Here is a 13602-nt window from a genome sequence, read left to right on the forward strand (position 1 = left end):
TGGGACCTTCCTGATTCAACCTGAGTGGAATCTAAATTAACTGAGCAGACATCAGAAAACTTGTGAGCGTGCACACACATGCATGCCTTAGAGGGAACCATGGGCACTCCTCTGGAGTTACTTTAAAGGACTTCTTAATTTCACTAGGACTGCCATCATGAAATTTACTCAGGATGTCAGACACTGATATTTAAATAAAATCAAAATTTCCCCAGGGATCTGTACTGGGAATGGTGCTTTTTAATTTATTCATCAATGATCTAGAAGTGGGGTAAGCAGCGAGGTGGCCAAATTTGCAGATGATACCAAACTCTTTCGGGTATTTAAATCCAAAACGGATTGTGAGGAGCTCTAAAAGGATCTCTCCAAACTGGGTGAGTGGGCAACAAAATGGCAAATGCAGTTCAGTGTTGGCAAGTGTAAAGTGATGCACATTGGGATGAAAACCCCCAACTTCCAGTATATGCTGATGGGATCTGAGGTGTCGGTGATTGAACAGGAGAGGGATCTTGGGGTCGTGGTGGACAGCTTGTTGAAAGTGTCAACTCAATGTGTGGCAGCTGTGAAAAAGGCCAATACCATGCTAGGGATCATTAGGAAGGGGATTGAAAATAAAATGGCTAATATTATAATGTCCTTATGTAAAACTATGGCACGGCCACACTTGGAGTGCTGGGTACAATTCTGGTCATCATATCTTTTAAAAATGACATCGTATAAATGGAAAAGGTGCAGAAGAGGGCAACCAAGATGATTGGGGGCCTTGAGCACCTTTCTTATGAGGCAAGGCTGCAACACCTGGGGCTATTTAGTTTAGAAGAAAGAGAACTGTGGGGAGACATGATCTAGGTCTATAAAATCATGCATGGTGTGGAGAAAGTGTATAGAGAGAAATTCTTCTCCCTCTCACATAACACTAGTACCAGGGGTCATCCCATTAAATTGATTGCCAGAAAATCTAGGACCAACAAACGGAAGTACTTTTTAACACAACACATAATCAACTTGTGGAATTGTCTTCCACAAGATGTGATGACAGCCAACAACCTGGATGGCTTTAAGAGGGGTTTGGATAACTTTATGGTGGAGAGGGCATGCCCTCAACTCCTGCCTATAGGATTCCAGCAGCATCTGGTGGGTCACTGTGTGAAACAGGATGCTGGACTAAATGGGCCTTGGGCCTGATCCAGCAAGGCTGTTTTTATGTTCTTATTTCTCTTCTCACCCTATGCAAAATACGAAGGAAACAAGAGGAGGCTGCTAGCAACCTTCCCTCTTCCCTGCTCCCTATGCACTTTCCGAGTTTGCAGTGGTTGGCTTTGAAAGGGGTTAACCCCCACCAGGAGATGGGTCAAGGCAGCATTTTGCCCCTGACTACTTGCACCCACTTCCTGACTTCTGCAGAAGGACAACTGAAACAGAAGCTGATCTCAGAGCTTCCTCCATGGAGCTGTGATTGGCAAGAAGGAAAAGTGGAGAACCTTAAAATGAATGAATGAATGAATGAATGAATGAATGAATGAATAATACTTCATTTTTGAACAGTGAATTTTGAAATAAATATATTATATAGTTTGCTATGACATCTGTGGGCCTATCCCAACTAGGATAGGCCCACAGATGTCCAACTCACTTTGCTGGCCACACACTTGATTTGGTCTTTTTTGGATCGGGGGGGGGGGGGTTCCGTGGGTGCAGGATTCTCTAGTTTCCCCATTGCCATGGATGGACCACTACCTGGTTAAGGTTGGTTTCACAGCCACAACCCAGTCCTGCAGGGGTGGAGGACCTATTAAGATGGTCCACCTGAGACAGCTGCTGGACCCAGTAAGATTCCAAAAAGCCTTGGAGGTTTTTGATGTTGGTCCTTCCAGTGATTCTGTCAATGCCCTGGTGGGAACCTGGAACAGGGAACTCACCAGGGCAGTAGACACAATCGCTCCTAAGCATCACCTCTAATCTGCTTAAAAAGTGGTCCCTTGGTATACAGAGGAGTTGTGGGGTCTGAAGCAGCAAGGTGCAGACTGGAGCGCAAGTGGAGGAGAACTCAGTTTGAATGTGACAGGACACAGCATAGAGCCCATTCGAAGGTTTATGCGGAGGTGGTACGTGTGGCAAAAAACTAATTCTGGTCTGCACACATTGCTTCTCTGGGTTCGTGTCTAGCAGAGCTGTCCCAGGTTGTGAGGAGTTTGATTCAGGCTCCTTCCAGTTCAAACCAATGCCCTGGGACTTTGTTCTGCTGCGATGCTTTTAATGGGTTCTTTGCAGACAAAATCTCTTGTATTCAGGCCCACTTGGATTCCACTGTTTCTGCAGAGACTATTAAGGTGGTATCCAGCAATCCCTCTTGCAGTATTCGATTGAATCAGTTTCAATCTGTGATGCCTGATGACATGGACAAGCTGCTTGGGGTGGTGCAACCTACCACTTGTTCTCTGGATCCTTGCCTGTCTTGGCTGCTTCTATCTAGCAGGGAGATTGTTAGAGATGGCCTTGTTAATATCATTAACTCATCGCTAAGGGAGGGTAGGATGCCTCCTTGTTTGAAGGAAGCAATGATTAGACCATTTCTTAAGAAGCCTTCCCTAGATCCCTCAGTGATGGATAGTTATAGGCTGGTCTCCAATCTCCCATTGGTTGGGCAAGGTGATTGAGAGAGTGCTGGCTAACCAGCTCCAGGCAGTTTTGGAGGAAACCAATTATCTAGACTCATTTCAAACTGGCTTTAAAGCGGGCTATGGGGTTGAATCTGCCTTGGTTGGTCTGATGGATGACCTTTACCACGGAATTGACAGAGGGAGTGTGAATCTGTTGGTTCTTTTGGATCTCTCAGCAGTGTTTGATACCATCGACCATGGTATCCTTCTAGATCACCTGGGGAAGTTGGGGATAGGAGGCACTGCTTTGCAGTTGTTCCACTCCTATCTCTCAGGCAGATTCCAGATGGTGGAGCTTAGTTACAGTTCCTCTTTAAAATGGGAGCTGTTATATGGAGTTATATGGAGTCCCTCAGGGCACCATTCTGTCACTAATGCTTTTTAATATTTACATGAAACCGCTGGGTGAGGTCAACAGGAGATTCGGTGCAGGGTATTATCAGTACGCTGATGACACCCAAATCTATTTCTCCTCCCCATCATCATCATCATCATCATCATCAGGAAATGGCATTCACTCCCTAAATGCCTGCCTACAGGCAGTAATGGGCTGGATGAGGGAAAACAAATTGAAGCTTAATCCTAGCAAGACGGAGGTGCTCATTGTTGGGGATCAGAATTTAGTTAGATCTTCCTGTGCTGGATGGGGTTACACTCCTACAGAAGGAACTGGTCTGCAGCTTGGGAGTGTTCTTAGAACCAGACCTCACCCTGGTATTTCAAATGGAGGCTATGGCCAGGTGCGCTTTCTTTCAACTTTGGCTGATTCCACAGCTGCATCCATTTCTTGTAGAGAACAATCTCAAAATGGTAGTGCATCAGCTGGTAAGCTCCAGGCTTGACTACTGCAATTCACTCTATGTGGGGCTGCCTTTGTATGTAGTTCTGAAAGTTCCGTTAGTTCAAAATGCGGCAGCCAGATTGGTCTCTGGGGTAACCTGGAGAGATAATATTATGCCTGTCTTAAAACAGTTGCACTGGCTGCCGATATGTTTCCAGGTGAAACACAAAGTGCTTGTTATTACCTTTAAAGCTCTGAATGGCTTGGGTGTGGGCTACCTTAGAGAGTACCTTCTTCGGTATGATCCCCATTGCTCATTGAGGTCATCTGGAGAGGTCCATCTCTAGTTACCACTGGTATGTCTAGTGGTGACTTGGAACCTAGCCATTTCTGTAGCTGCTCCCGGCCTACAGAATGCACTCCTGGCAGATATCTGCTGTTTAGGCTCACTGTCGGCCTTTAAGAGAGCTCTAAAAACTTATTTGTTTGGCCTGGCTTTCCAAAGTTTGTAACGTGTTTTTTTAAAGTATTTTAATTGTTTTTAAATGGTTTTAATTGTTTCTAAATTGTTTTTAGAACTGTTTTTAGTGAATTATGTGTTTTAATGGTGTGTGTGTTTTTAAGTTGGAAGGTCTTTTTAAAGTTGTTGTACACCACCCAGAGCCTTTGGATGGGGCAGTTTATAAATGTAATAAATAAATAAGCAAGCAAGCAAGCTTAGCCAAAATCCTCTCAAATTTGGACCCAATTTGAAATGTGTCCGGCTTCACTCCTCTCCACTGCAGCAAAATTATTCTCTGGTATAATAGAGACCCTTGTGTCAGCCATCCTAGTTTCAAGGCCAGGTTTTCACTGCTGGTTGTTTTGAGGAAGAAGAACAGGTTTGAAGGCCATTGGGGCCTCACAAGAATACATGTACTTTAGTTATCTAAGTGGGTGTGTAACAGGGATTGATTTTCATAAGGGGCTTGGAAGTACTTTTTTCCTGTGGTTTTGGAAATGATTCACTTCTGTTCAACCCCATTCTCAATTAATCTGGGAGGGACTTGCAATGTGTAGCTGGTCAAAATAAAATACTGGATTGATTCATGTTTGATTGAGCCAGCGTAGTTGAGGGCGGGCGAGCAGGGGGAGTAAAATAAATACGGGAACCACCCACATTTCCTTTTGCATGCTTTAGATTTGATGTCTAAATACTATTATATGATAATAGCTGGAAAACAAGCCCTCATATTCAGCAGTTTCCGAAGTAGATGGCCACAATGCTTCCATTAGTAAGGCCTTATGTATTTTCTATATTCATTGCAGAATTTCATTATACCACTGGGAGAGAATAATAGAATGAGTAGAGATAACTAGAAACTTACACTGTTCCTATCAACAACAGCCATCCATACTCATGTCAAAAAAAATAAGGCAAGTCTGTCGTCAAAAACCTTTACTACTTTCTTTGAGATTCAATAACTATTGAATCCAATTCTTTATAGCTTTCATAAGAGTTCTTTATCGCCTGGAGCTTATTAACCTTGATTGTGGTATGGACCTGCAGTGCAGTACTGGTGATTATTTTCAGGTTATCTTGAGGCATTGTTGACATTATGTAGTCATCTTCACTAATGCAATGAAACTTTAGTTCTGAATAAGTGGCTGTGAGTGTATATATAGCAAAATCAACATTGTTCAGTTTGCAGCTTGTTAACAAAGAAGTCTCTAATACATTCAGGCACAATATCTTCTTTTCTTCTTTTTAAGAAAAAAAGAAGGAGCAGCACTGGCTTTCAGGAGAATGCCTTGTCAATTTCCACACTGGCAACAAGTATCGTAGAGAGGTAGTGGTTCTATTTTTACTGTCTTCATCTTGTTCCATTTTTAATACCGTCTGACTTTTTGTTTTGAAACATGTTATAGCATTTGTAATGCTAACACTGTATTAAGTTCAGTGCTAGGCCATGAATGCTGCATACTGGCCATATATATATCCTTTAGACAGGCTTCCAACCATATGGGCATATATATGTCCTTTAGACAGGCTTCCAGCCACATGGGAGGAGTTTATTCATGAGCTGATTCCAGGTGGCTGGCGACTGTGTTCATATGACCTAATTATCTTGCATTACTGTCCAGTTGGGGATAACAAAGTTGTTCCTATGTAGCTAGGTGAATATTTCAAGGACACATCTTTGTCCCCAGCAGGAGCTTTGTGGGGAAAATTGTCATGGAGTGAAGGAGATCTCTATCTCGTGGCATAGATAAAGCTGATCCTCTTTCCCTGCTGATAGCTCTGAAGTGGTGTCTGGGTTCCAAGCCATCCCAGAGAAGGAAAAACCTACCTGCATCTTGCTGAGAAGTTCCTGGTCAGAACTGACAACAGCATTCTCTCAGAGGTAGGAAACCAGGCAGGAGGGGTAAAAACACTTTTTAGACAACCCCCAGGAGGCAGCAACAGGTTCAGCCTTCAGCTCCAAGCTGCAGTCATCAGATTAAAGGACTGCATCTGAACATCAGTCCAGCATGTTGCCTTGTAGGGTCAAGATGAGCTCTCGTGAGCTCAGGCCTTCTTGCAAGACTGAGGAGTTTCAAGGATTATTTTTGGCAGGAAATGAGCAGTGCAGAGGAGGAGGATCTGGCCAGAGAGACACTCTCAGCTCCCGGGAAGGAGTATGACTGGGATGAGGTCTAGAGAGAAGAGGATTCAGGTGGCCTTAACCCCCATCCCCTCCAGTCTGAAGCACTTGGAAAGTGAAAGAGACTGGAGTGGAGTGGAGCATAGATGGCCCTAGCCTTGATCTCACAAGTGGTAAGGGAGAAAGAGGTGTGCATTCAGCCTTTTGCTTTTACAGAGAGAGGTAATCTGTGGAGACTGCATGTGGGATTGCTCTCTAATTTACCATTTGGGTGGGTTAGCAAGCAGAGCAGGGGTGAGTGATCAGCTCCTCCATAGTTATTTACATGGCTTGCTCAGGTTATAAGTTTAGAAGCTTGTGATTCAAAAGTGCATCTAAAGCAGAACTCAACATTTTCCCCAGACTTACAGCAGACATTTTAAGTCATACACTTTGTCACAGTTTTCCATCCACCAACAGAATTGACTGACGAGTGTTCACTTTATAATAATTATATATCACTTTCCCAATGTTATCAGAGTACTCCTTAATAATCTTTACAATAACCCTTTCAGGGAGGTCAATGTTAATTTACTATCCTGTTCACATTTCATTGGGCTGATGCTAACAAATGGCTGTCTGCCTAGGTTTGCACATTGAATGCTCATTGGTCCTGGGTGGTAGTATTCATTCCGATATAGCATCCTTCCCTGGGGTTGTTGCTGGTGGGTCCCTTTTGGTTTCTTTTTAGTTTTAAAATACCTTTGGGACATGGAATCGTCTTCTATTTTGCTATGTCAACTTCTTTGAGAATTTTTGTTGAAAAGTGGTATATGACAACTGGCCCACATGATGCACAAAGTCACTGGAGATCCCAGTGGAATGGCACTATTGTGCACATGAGAATGAGCCCTGGCAGTATTGTGCAAGAGTGATTAAAACAGCATGCTTGCACTTGCAGCATATCGTGCAAGTGCAGGCACATTGTTTTTAAGTAGTGGCACAACTGCACTTTTACTTGCAGTTTCTTTACTCACGGTGGTAGGTGTGGAATGAAACCCCCACAAGTAACAAGATTCTCCTGTACCAGCTCTTCTAAGAACTCTGTGTGCAAACAGAAGCACTGCTTCCTCACCAACAAATTTTTGCATTTCTCTTTTCTTGCTAGAACAGGAAATACTAATATATGATACTGTGCCTATGCCCACCTTTAGCCTCTTGATACAGAGATCTGCCTCTCTTATTTTCTTTAAGTATCTATGCATATGAACAGTGCTTCATCATGTAGCCTTTAACGTGGTTTTCAAATGCCCTTGCCTCAGCTTCCCTTTCCTCACTTTGCTCCCCTTTATTCTTCCCTGCTTGTCTGTCTTCCCACTCAGCTGCCAAGATGCTCTTTCCTAAGCTGTAAAGAGCTTTTTCATGATCACAACTGCCTAGGGAAAGTGTTTCAGCCAGGAAGGACAAGGGAGACTGCCATTTTTCTGTTTGCCCAAGGACACTTGCTACTTGCCCTAGGTAAGGAGATGAATGACTAATTGTGTTGCTGGTAAAACTAGCAACTTAACAGTGCTTGGACAGTTTCATTATTTGATGTTTAGCATGTCTGCAGCTATACTAAAAATGCATGATTTCCTGGTTACAAAATACACAAATGCAAAAAGAGACTGTACTATGCAAGCATTAGGATACTAACATCATCAGTCTATAGTAATCTAGTAGTAACTAGTTCTCTTATGGCATTCTTGCATTTCACCCCCCCCCCTTTTTTTTTTGGCCTGCTTGAGGCCATTGCCATCAAATTAGGGGCCCAATAAGGCTATTTATTACAAACTGTGAAAGATAATATGTGAACTCTTACATTTTGCTATAATAATCAGTCACTGTTCCTGAATAACTAAGATTAAGATTAATTAATGTTTTGTTTTAAGTCAGAGTCAAATAAAATGGAACAGAAGAGTGGCCAAATGCATATCAAACATAAAAAAGCACATCAAATGTATATTTTGTTTTATACGTTATAGTTGCATATTTCATTCTGAACATGACACCTTTCACAGAAGCTGTTGGCAACACTATTTGATGCATGTGTCTTCAACAACAGATATACTATATCTGCCTTTAGGGACTGCCTGGGGCTCAGAGCATTTTTAGCGACTCTCTCACAGAATCATTGTCATAAATAAAAAGTGCAAAATCAAAGTTATATTGCCTGGATTTTTGCTAAATATTCAACCATGTGTCATTACCAATATGCTCACTGTGTTAAATATAATTTATGTCACAATTATATGTGTGTGCAAATTACTTCGGTAGAACTGAGAACATATCAGCCTTTCTACACACCTGGGGATAGGGGTGTGCAAACCAGTTCGAGTTTGAACTGGCTTTGTGTTGAACCAGCCTGGTTTGGATCAAACCAGTTCTAGTGCTTGCAAAGCAGAATCCAGTAAGGATTGCCCTTTACAAGCACTGGGAGAACTTTATGGGGTTGAAAAAGGGTAGGTAGAAGTAGCCGGGAAGTTACCTCACACGCCACAGCAGCAGCGTGGCTCATTTAGGGTGGCAGTGGGGTGGCAGCGGCTCCCATAGGCCCCACTTGCACTCCCCCCATCTACTAGGGCCAGCAGGGTCCTGGTTCAGGCCTCCACACAAGTTCAGAGGCTGTCAGAGTATCCTCTGTGCATGTGCAGAGGCCATTTGCATCACCATACAAATTTGATGGTGATGCAAATAGCCTCCACGCTTGTGTGGAAGCCCAAACTGGGCCCCTGCCAGCCCGAGCTGATGCGGGGAGTGCTGACAGGGCCTAGGGGAGCCACAAAAGCCATGCCATCCCTGAGGAGCCACACTACCATCATGGTGTGTGAGGTAACCTTCCACCCACCCTTAACCCTGTAGGGTTCCCCCAGTGCTTGTAAAGGGGAATCCTTTCCGGATTCCACTTTGCTAGCATTAGAACTAGGATTGACCAAATTTGACCCTGATTCTAGGTAGAACCAAATTGCTGGCCTGTTTGTTAGAACTGGTACATGGATTGGGTGTCTGTTCAGTGCACACCCCTACCTGGAGATTATGATATCTATGTATCATATAAGACGGTGATCAATGTACTCTCACTGGTACTGAAAATGAACTAATTTCAAAAAGTACTCTTAACCTGTGAGAGTACTTGTAATCTGTAGAATGTACTCTATTCACAATACTAGGATCAAAATAACTTTAGCTAGAATTCTTTGTCTGCTACTCAGAGTAAATCTACTGCCTACTAGGGGTGCACACGATTGAAAATATCACATAAGGTCAGATCTAGAACTACAGATTTCAGTTTGGGTAGTTTTGGACCCCTTAGAATTTTGGAGTTGGGAAAATCAGTGATTTTCCCATTGGCAAAAATCCCCATAGAAGTCTATGGGGAAAGAAAAAAGTCACCAGAAAAAGTGACTATCCTGGGAATTCGGAAAGTTGGCAAACCAGTAGGTAAGGATGGCAGATTCTGTGTATGCAATTAAAAGTGAATCCAACCATCAGTTGCTTTAAATTTAATCTTTAATTGTGAAAGAAAAGGGATATAACATCCAAGAATATCAGCAAAAGTGATGTGAAAGCTGGCAATCATCCAGGTAAAAACTTTTTAAAATGAAGAAATAAATGTATGTGCAGATAAATGCCAGAATATGGCTTCCCCCCCTCTGCAGCCACAATCAGGAGGGAAATATGCCACCACCACTTGGAGCTCTGAAATGCACCAAAGTTCCATGAATAGCACCAGAGAACTCCGGCCCAAACTAGGCTTACCTATGTTGGAGTTGGAGTATCCCAGATGCTCTACAATCTGGCCCATGTAGGGCCATGTCTGGCCTACCCAAGCTGACACTGCACAGGCCTACTATCCACAGTAATACAGATACTTAGCTTGCCAAAATGCAAAATTCTTCAGTACTATGTTTTAATGCCAAAACAAACATTTAATGGACTTTCTTTTATGGTCCAGGGAAGATGTTTATGGTCCAGGGAAGATGGAGAAATCTTAGGCGAGACAATAAGATAGGAATTGATAAAAATTAGCAATGATAGAAGAGGATAATCTGATAATGACTTGTCAATTGCCAGTAGGTAGGACAGAAAACAGAACCTTTGGTGATACCCACCAAATATGATGGGGTTTTTTGGGTTGTTGTTGTTGTTGTTGTTGTTGTTTTACCAGGACTGGACAAGAGACACAGTGGTTTGATTTTGAAGTTATGCATTTTTCTGGTATGGCAGACTGGTATGATTGCATACATGAAAAAAATACATTGTACAGACTGGAAACACAATGATGATTTTCCATTCTGTGTACTAATATGTAATCCTTGTGATTGCTTTTTGTAATTCCTATTTCCTATTTATGTTTGTTTTATATATCAAGAGGTGTGGGAATAACTCAGAATGCAAATATTCTCACGAGATCAGGAAATGTATAAAGTAGTGTGCTATTGGCGCAGCGTGTCAGAGAGTCTGATTCAATTGCCTTCACTTTGGCCAATGCTGTAGCATGGGTGCAACTTCATTAAACCATAGCAAATCTACAGTTGGATTTGCAGGCAACTATGCCAAACAATATGGTTCCTGATAATGTGGACATTGTAAAGGCTGTGAATAAAAAGGAAAATCCAATAGTTAGACCTAAGGGATAACGTAAACCATCACCATTATTAGAATGTGAGAAAGTAAAACAGCCAGAAGCCCTAGGTAAAGCAAGTATGGTAGGAAATCTACCCATACTTATTTCGTTATTTATTTATCGTACTTGGCAACAATGCCCTGAAAAAGATGTTGAATGTAGGTACTGCCACAAATTGGGGCATTATGCAGCTGTCTGTAGAACACCCCTCAATCTGCAAATGATCCAAGAAGACTTACTATAAGCCAACAATGAAGAAGTGGTGGAACTCATCTTTTTAGGATCTATATCTTCTACTGATGAAATATCATGGTATACCCCAGTATTAACTTAAATGCCCCCCCAATCACTTTAAAATTGATACAGGAGCAGCTGTTACTGACATTCTTACAAAGGTCTATGGCCCATCCTGAGATGGGTGTTTACTTCCCTTGACTAAGGTATTGTGAGCTGCCAGTAAGAACCCTTTGAATGTCTATAGGCATTTTCAAGCCATGCTGGCAAATGTGGGGAGGGTGATGCATCATCCTCTGTGTATGATACAGGACCTCAATACAGCCCTATTGGGATTGCCTGCAATACACCACTTATAACTTGTGCAGAGTCTTCATTACTCAAGACATGGCACAGATTCTAGACATGTACCCCCAAGTTTTTACAGGATTGGGCAAACTTTCAGGACAGTATAAAATTAAGTTGATGCCATCAGCCATGCCCTTTGTATTGACTGTGCCATACAACAGCCTAAATTCAAAGATAAATTAGTCATTATGGGAATGATGGATGTTATTTTCCCAGTGGAAGAACCTACTGATTGATGTGCAGGACTAGTAGTCATGCCAAAACCCAATGGAAAGATCAGCATTCATGTTCAACTCACAGAACTTAACAAATATATTTAAAGGGAAAATAACATACTTCCAAGAGCTGACCAGACACTGACCCAGTTATCAAGTGCAAAGCTTTTCTCAAAACTTGATATGGCAGGGTTATGGCAAATCCCCCTAGTAGAATAATCTTGCTTACTTACTACCTGCATTACTCCCTTTGGCAGATATTGTTTCTACCACCTCCCATTTGGTCTTTCCTCTGTCTGAACCACAACTGGTATCTGGACTTCCAGGAGCTGCTTGCCATACAGATGAGGTCCTGGTTCATGGCAATGGCAAACAGAAACATGATGAGAGGCTGCAGGCAATACTGGGGTTTTTTGAACAAGTGGGCTTCACATTGAATGAATAATGTGAATTTGGAAAAACAAGCATCTAATTTGTAATCGGGGTTTGCATTTTGGAATTTTCTTGTTTCAATTTGTATCCGAATCGAAACATCCCCGTTTTGTTTTGTACCCAAATTTTCTGAATCCGAATCAGCCCTGTTTTGTTTTGTAGCCAAATTTTCCGAATCCGAATCGATTTGGATTTTTAAAAAGGGTCCCAGGGCAAAAAGAGTGGGTGGTGGTGGTAGTGTCCAATGGGTGGAAGCTACCACCCAAATTTCAAAGGAATTGGGCAAAGGGCTGATTTTTTGTGATTTTTTTTTTTAAGTTTACACATCTTTAAGAATTTTCCCATAGGGAATAATGGGGATTCCAGCAAATGTATTGCTTCAAATCAAGGGGAAAGGGATGACCCAGAGCAAAGTGTGGTGGGTGGTAGTGCCCAACGGGGGCAAGGAAACTTCCAGAATTATTTCAAAGGAATTGGGCAAAGGGCTGATCTTTTGTGATTTGTTGAAGTTTACGTGTCTTTAAGATTTCTCCCATGGGGAATAATGGAGGTTTCAGCAGCCCCATAATTCCACTTGGGGGGCACTGGGGTTTCTCAGAGCGAGGGGTTGTGTAGTGCACATAGGGTGCCAACCACCCCCACACCCACAAGCCTGTGGGTTACTGGGTTTTATTGTTTCTGAGGTGTTCATTGTAGATTCTCTGGTAGCATATGAGATTTTCAGTGAAAAACAAGAATCACTCTCATATGCTACCAGAGAATCTACACTCAGAACACCATAGAAACAGCAGAACCCAGCACCCCATAGGTTAGCAACCCTTCCCCTGGCCAATGTGGGGTCAGTAAAGAGTGGGAAGAAGCAAAAGAGCCAATGGGGAACAAGGAGGGAATTGTCAGCAGGTCAGCCCATGAGTTAGGTCACTGATCAGAAGGCTGGAAGGGTGGGAAATTCAAAGAGATGTCAAACACAAAATGGAGACTGACTCAGAGATCACCACAAAATGGAGGTCCGAAACAAGAAAACGTTTTGTAGCCGAAACAGGGACGTTTTGTTTTGTATACAAAACTTTTGGATCTGGAAAATGGGTGTTTTGTTTTGTCTACAAAACACCCAAAACAGGCTGTTTTGGGTACAAAACGTTTTGTATCCGAAACGTTTCGCACATCCCTAATTTGTAAGACATATAATTAGTGATAAGGGAACCCAGCCTGATCCAGATAAGGTTACTGCACTCATAAATCTACCTGAGCCTCTGGATGTATCAGCATTGCTCTAATTTGTAAGCATTGCAGTTTTATTTTATTTTTTGGTAAAAAATCAAATCAAGCACAAATCCTGAAGCCCTTATGAGAACTACTCTGCAGATATACACTGTGGACCTGGAATTATGCACAAAGAGGTTCATTTGCAGCAGTAAAACAACTGTGGCATTCTTCAATTTTTGCACAATGTCCTGAAAAGTACCAAACAATTGTGGCTATGGATGCTTGCTTGTATGGCGTAAAAGGATCTGAAATGTCCAGTTAAATTTATTTCTCAGTGTTTTACTGACACAGAATAGCACTATTTTTCAGTGGAAAACGAAGCATTGGCTGTTACCTGGACCTGTGTATGTCTTAGTTCTTATTTAGCGGGGTTAAAATTCACTATACACACTGGTCT

General features: G+C 42.3%; 1 protein-coding gene across 10 annotated transcripts in view; it reads left to right on the forward strand.

Annotated features, from left to right (window-relative positions):
* The window catches only part of TAFA5 (TAFA chemokine like family member 5), a 501003-nt gene that overhangs the window by 258695 nt on the left and 228706 nt on the right, over positions 1 to 13602 (forward strand). For 4 of the 10 annotated variants that reach the window (XM_053253369.1, XM_053253372.1, XM_053253373.1 and 1 more), the window contains exons 3-4: positions 5194 to 5270; positions 7427 to 7562. The exons of the other annotated variants lie outside the window; for them this stretch is intronic. In XM_053253369.1, coding sequence (XP_053109344.1) covers positions 5194 to 5270; positions 7427 to 7562 — 213 coding nt within the window. The remainder of the gene's footprint in view (positions 1 to 5193; positions 5271 to 7426; positions 7563 to 13602) is intronic. 10 annotated transcript variants of the gene reach the window in all.

The sequence above is a fragment of the Hemicordylus capensis genome, chromosome 5, assembly GCF_027244095.1.
Source record: "Hemicordylus capensis ecotype Gifberg chromosome 5, rHemCap1.1.pri, whole genome shotgun sequence".
In the NCBI taxonomy this organism is placed as follows: Eukaryota; Metazoa; Chordata; class Lepidosauria; order Squamata; family Cordylidae; genus Hemicordylus; species Hemicordylus capensis.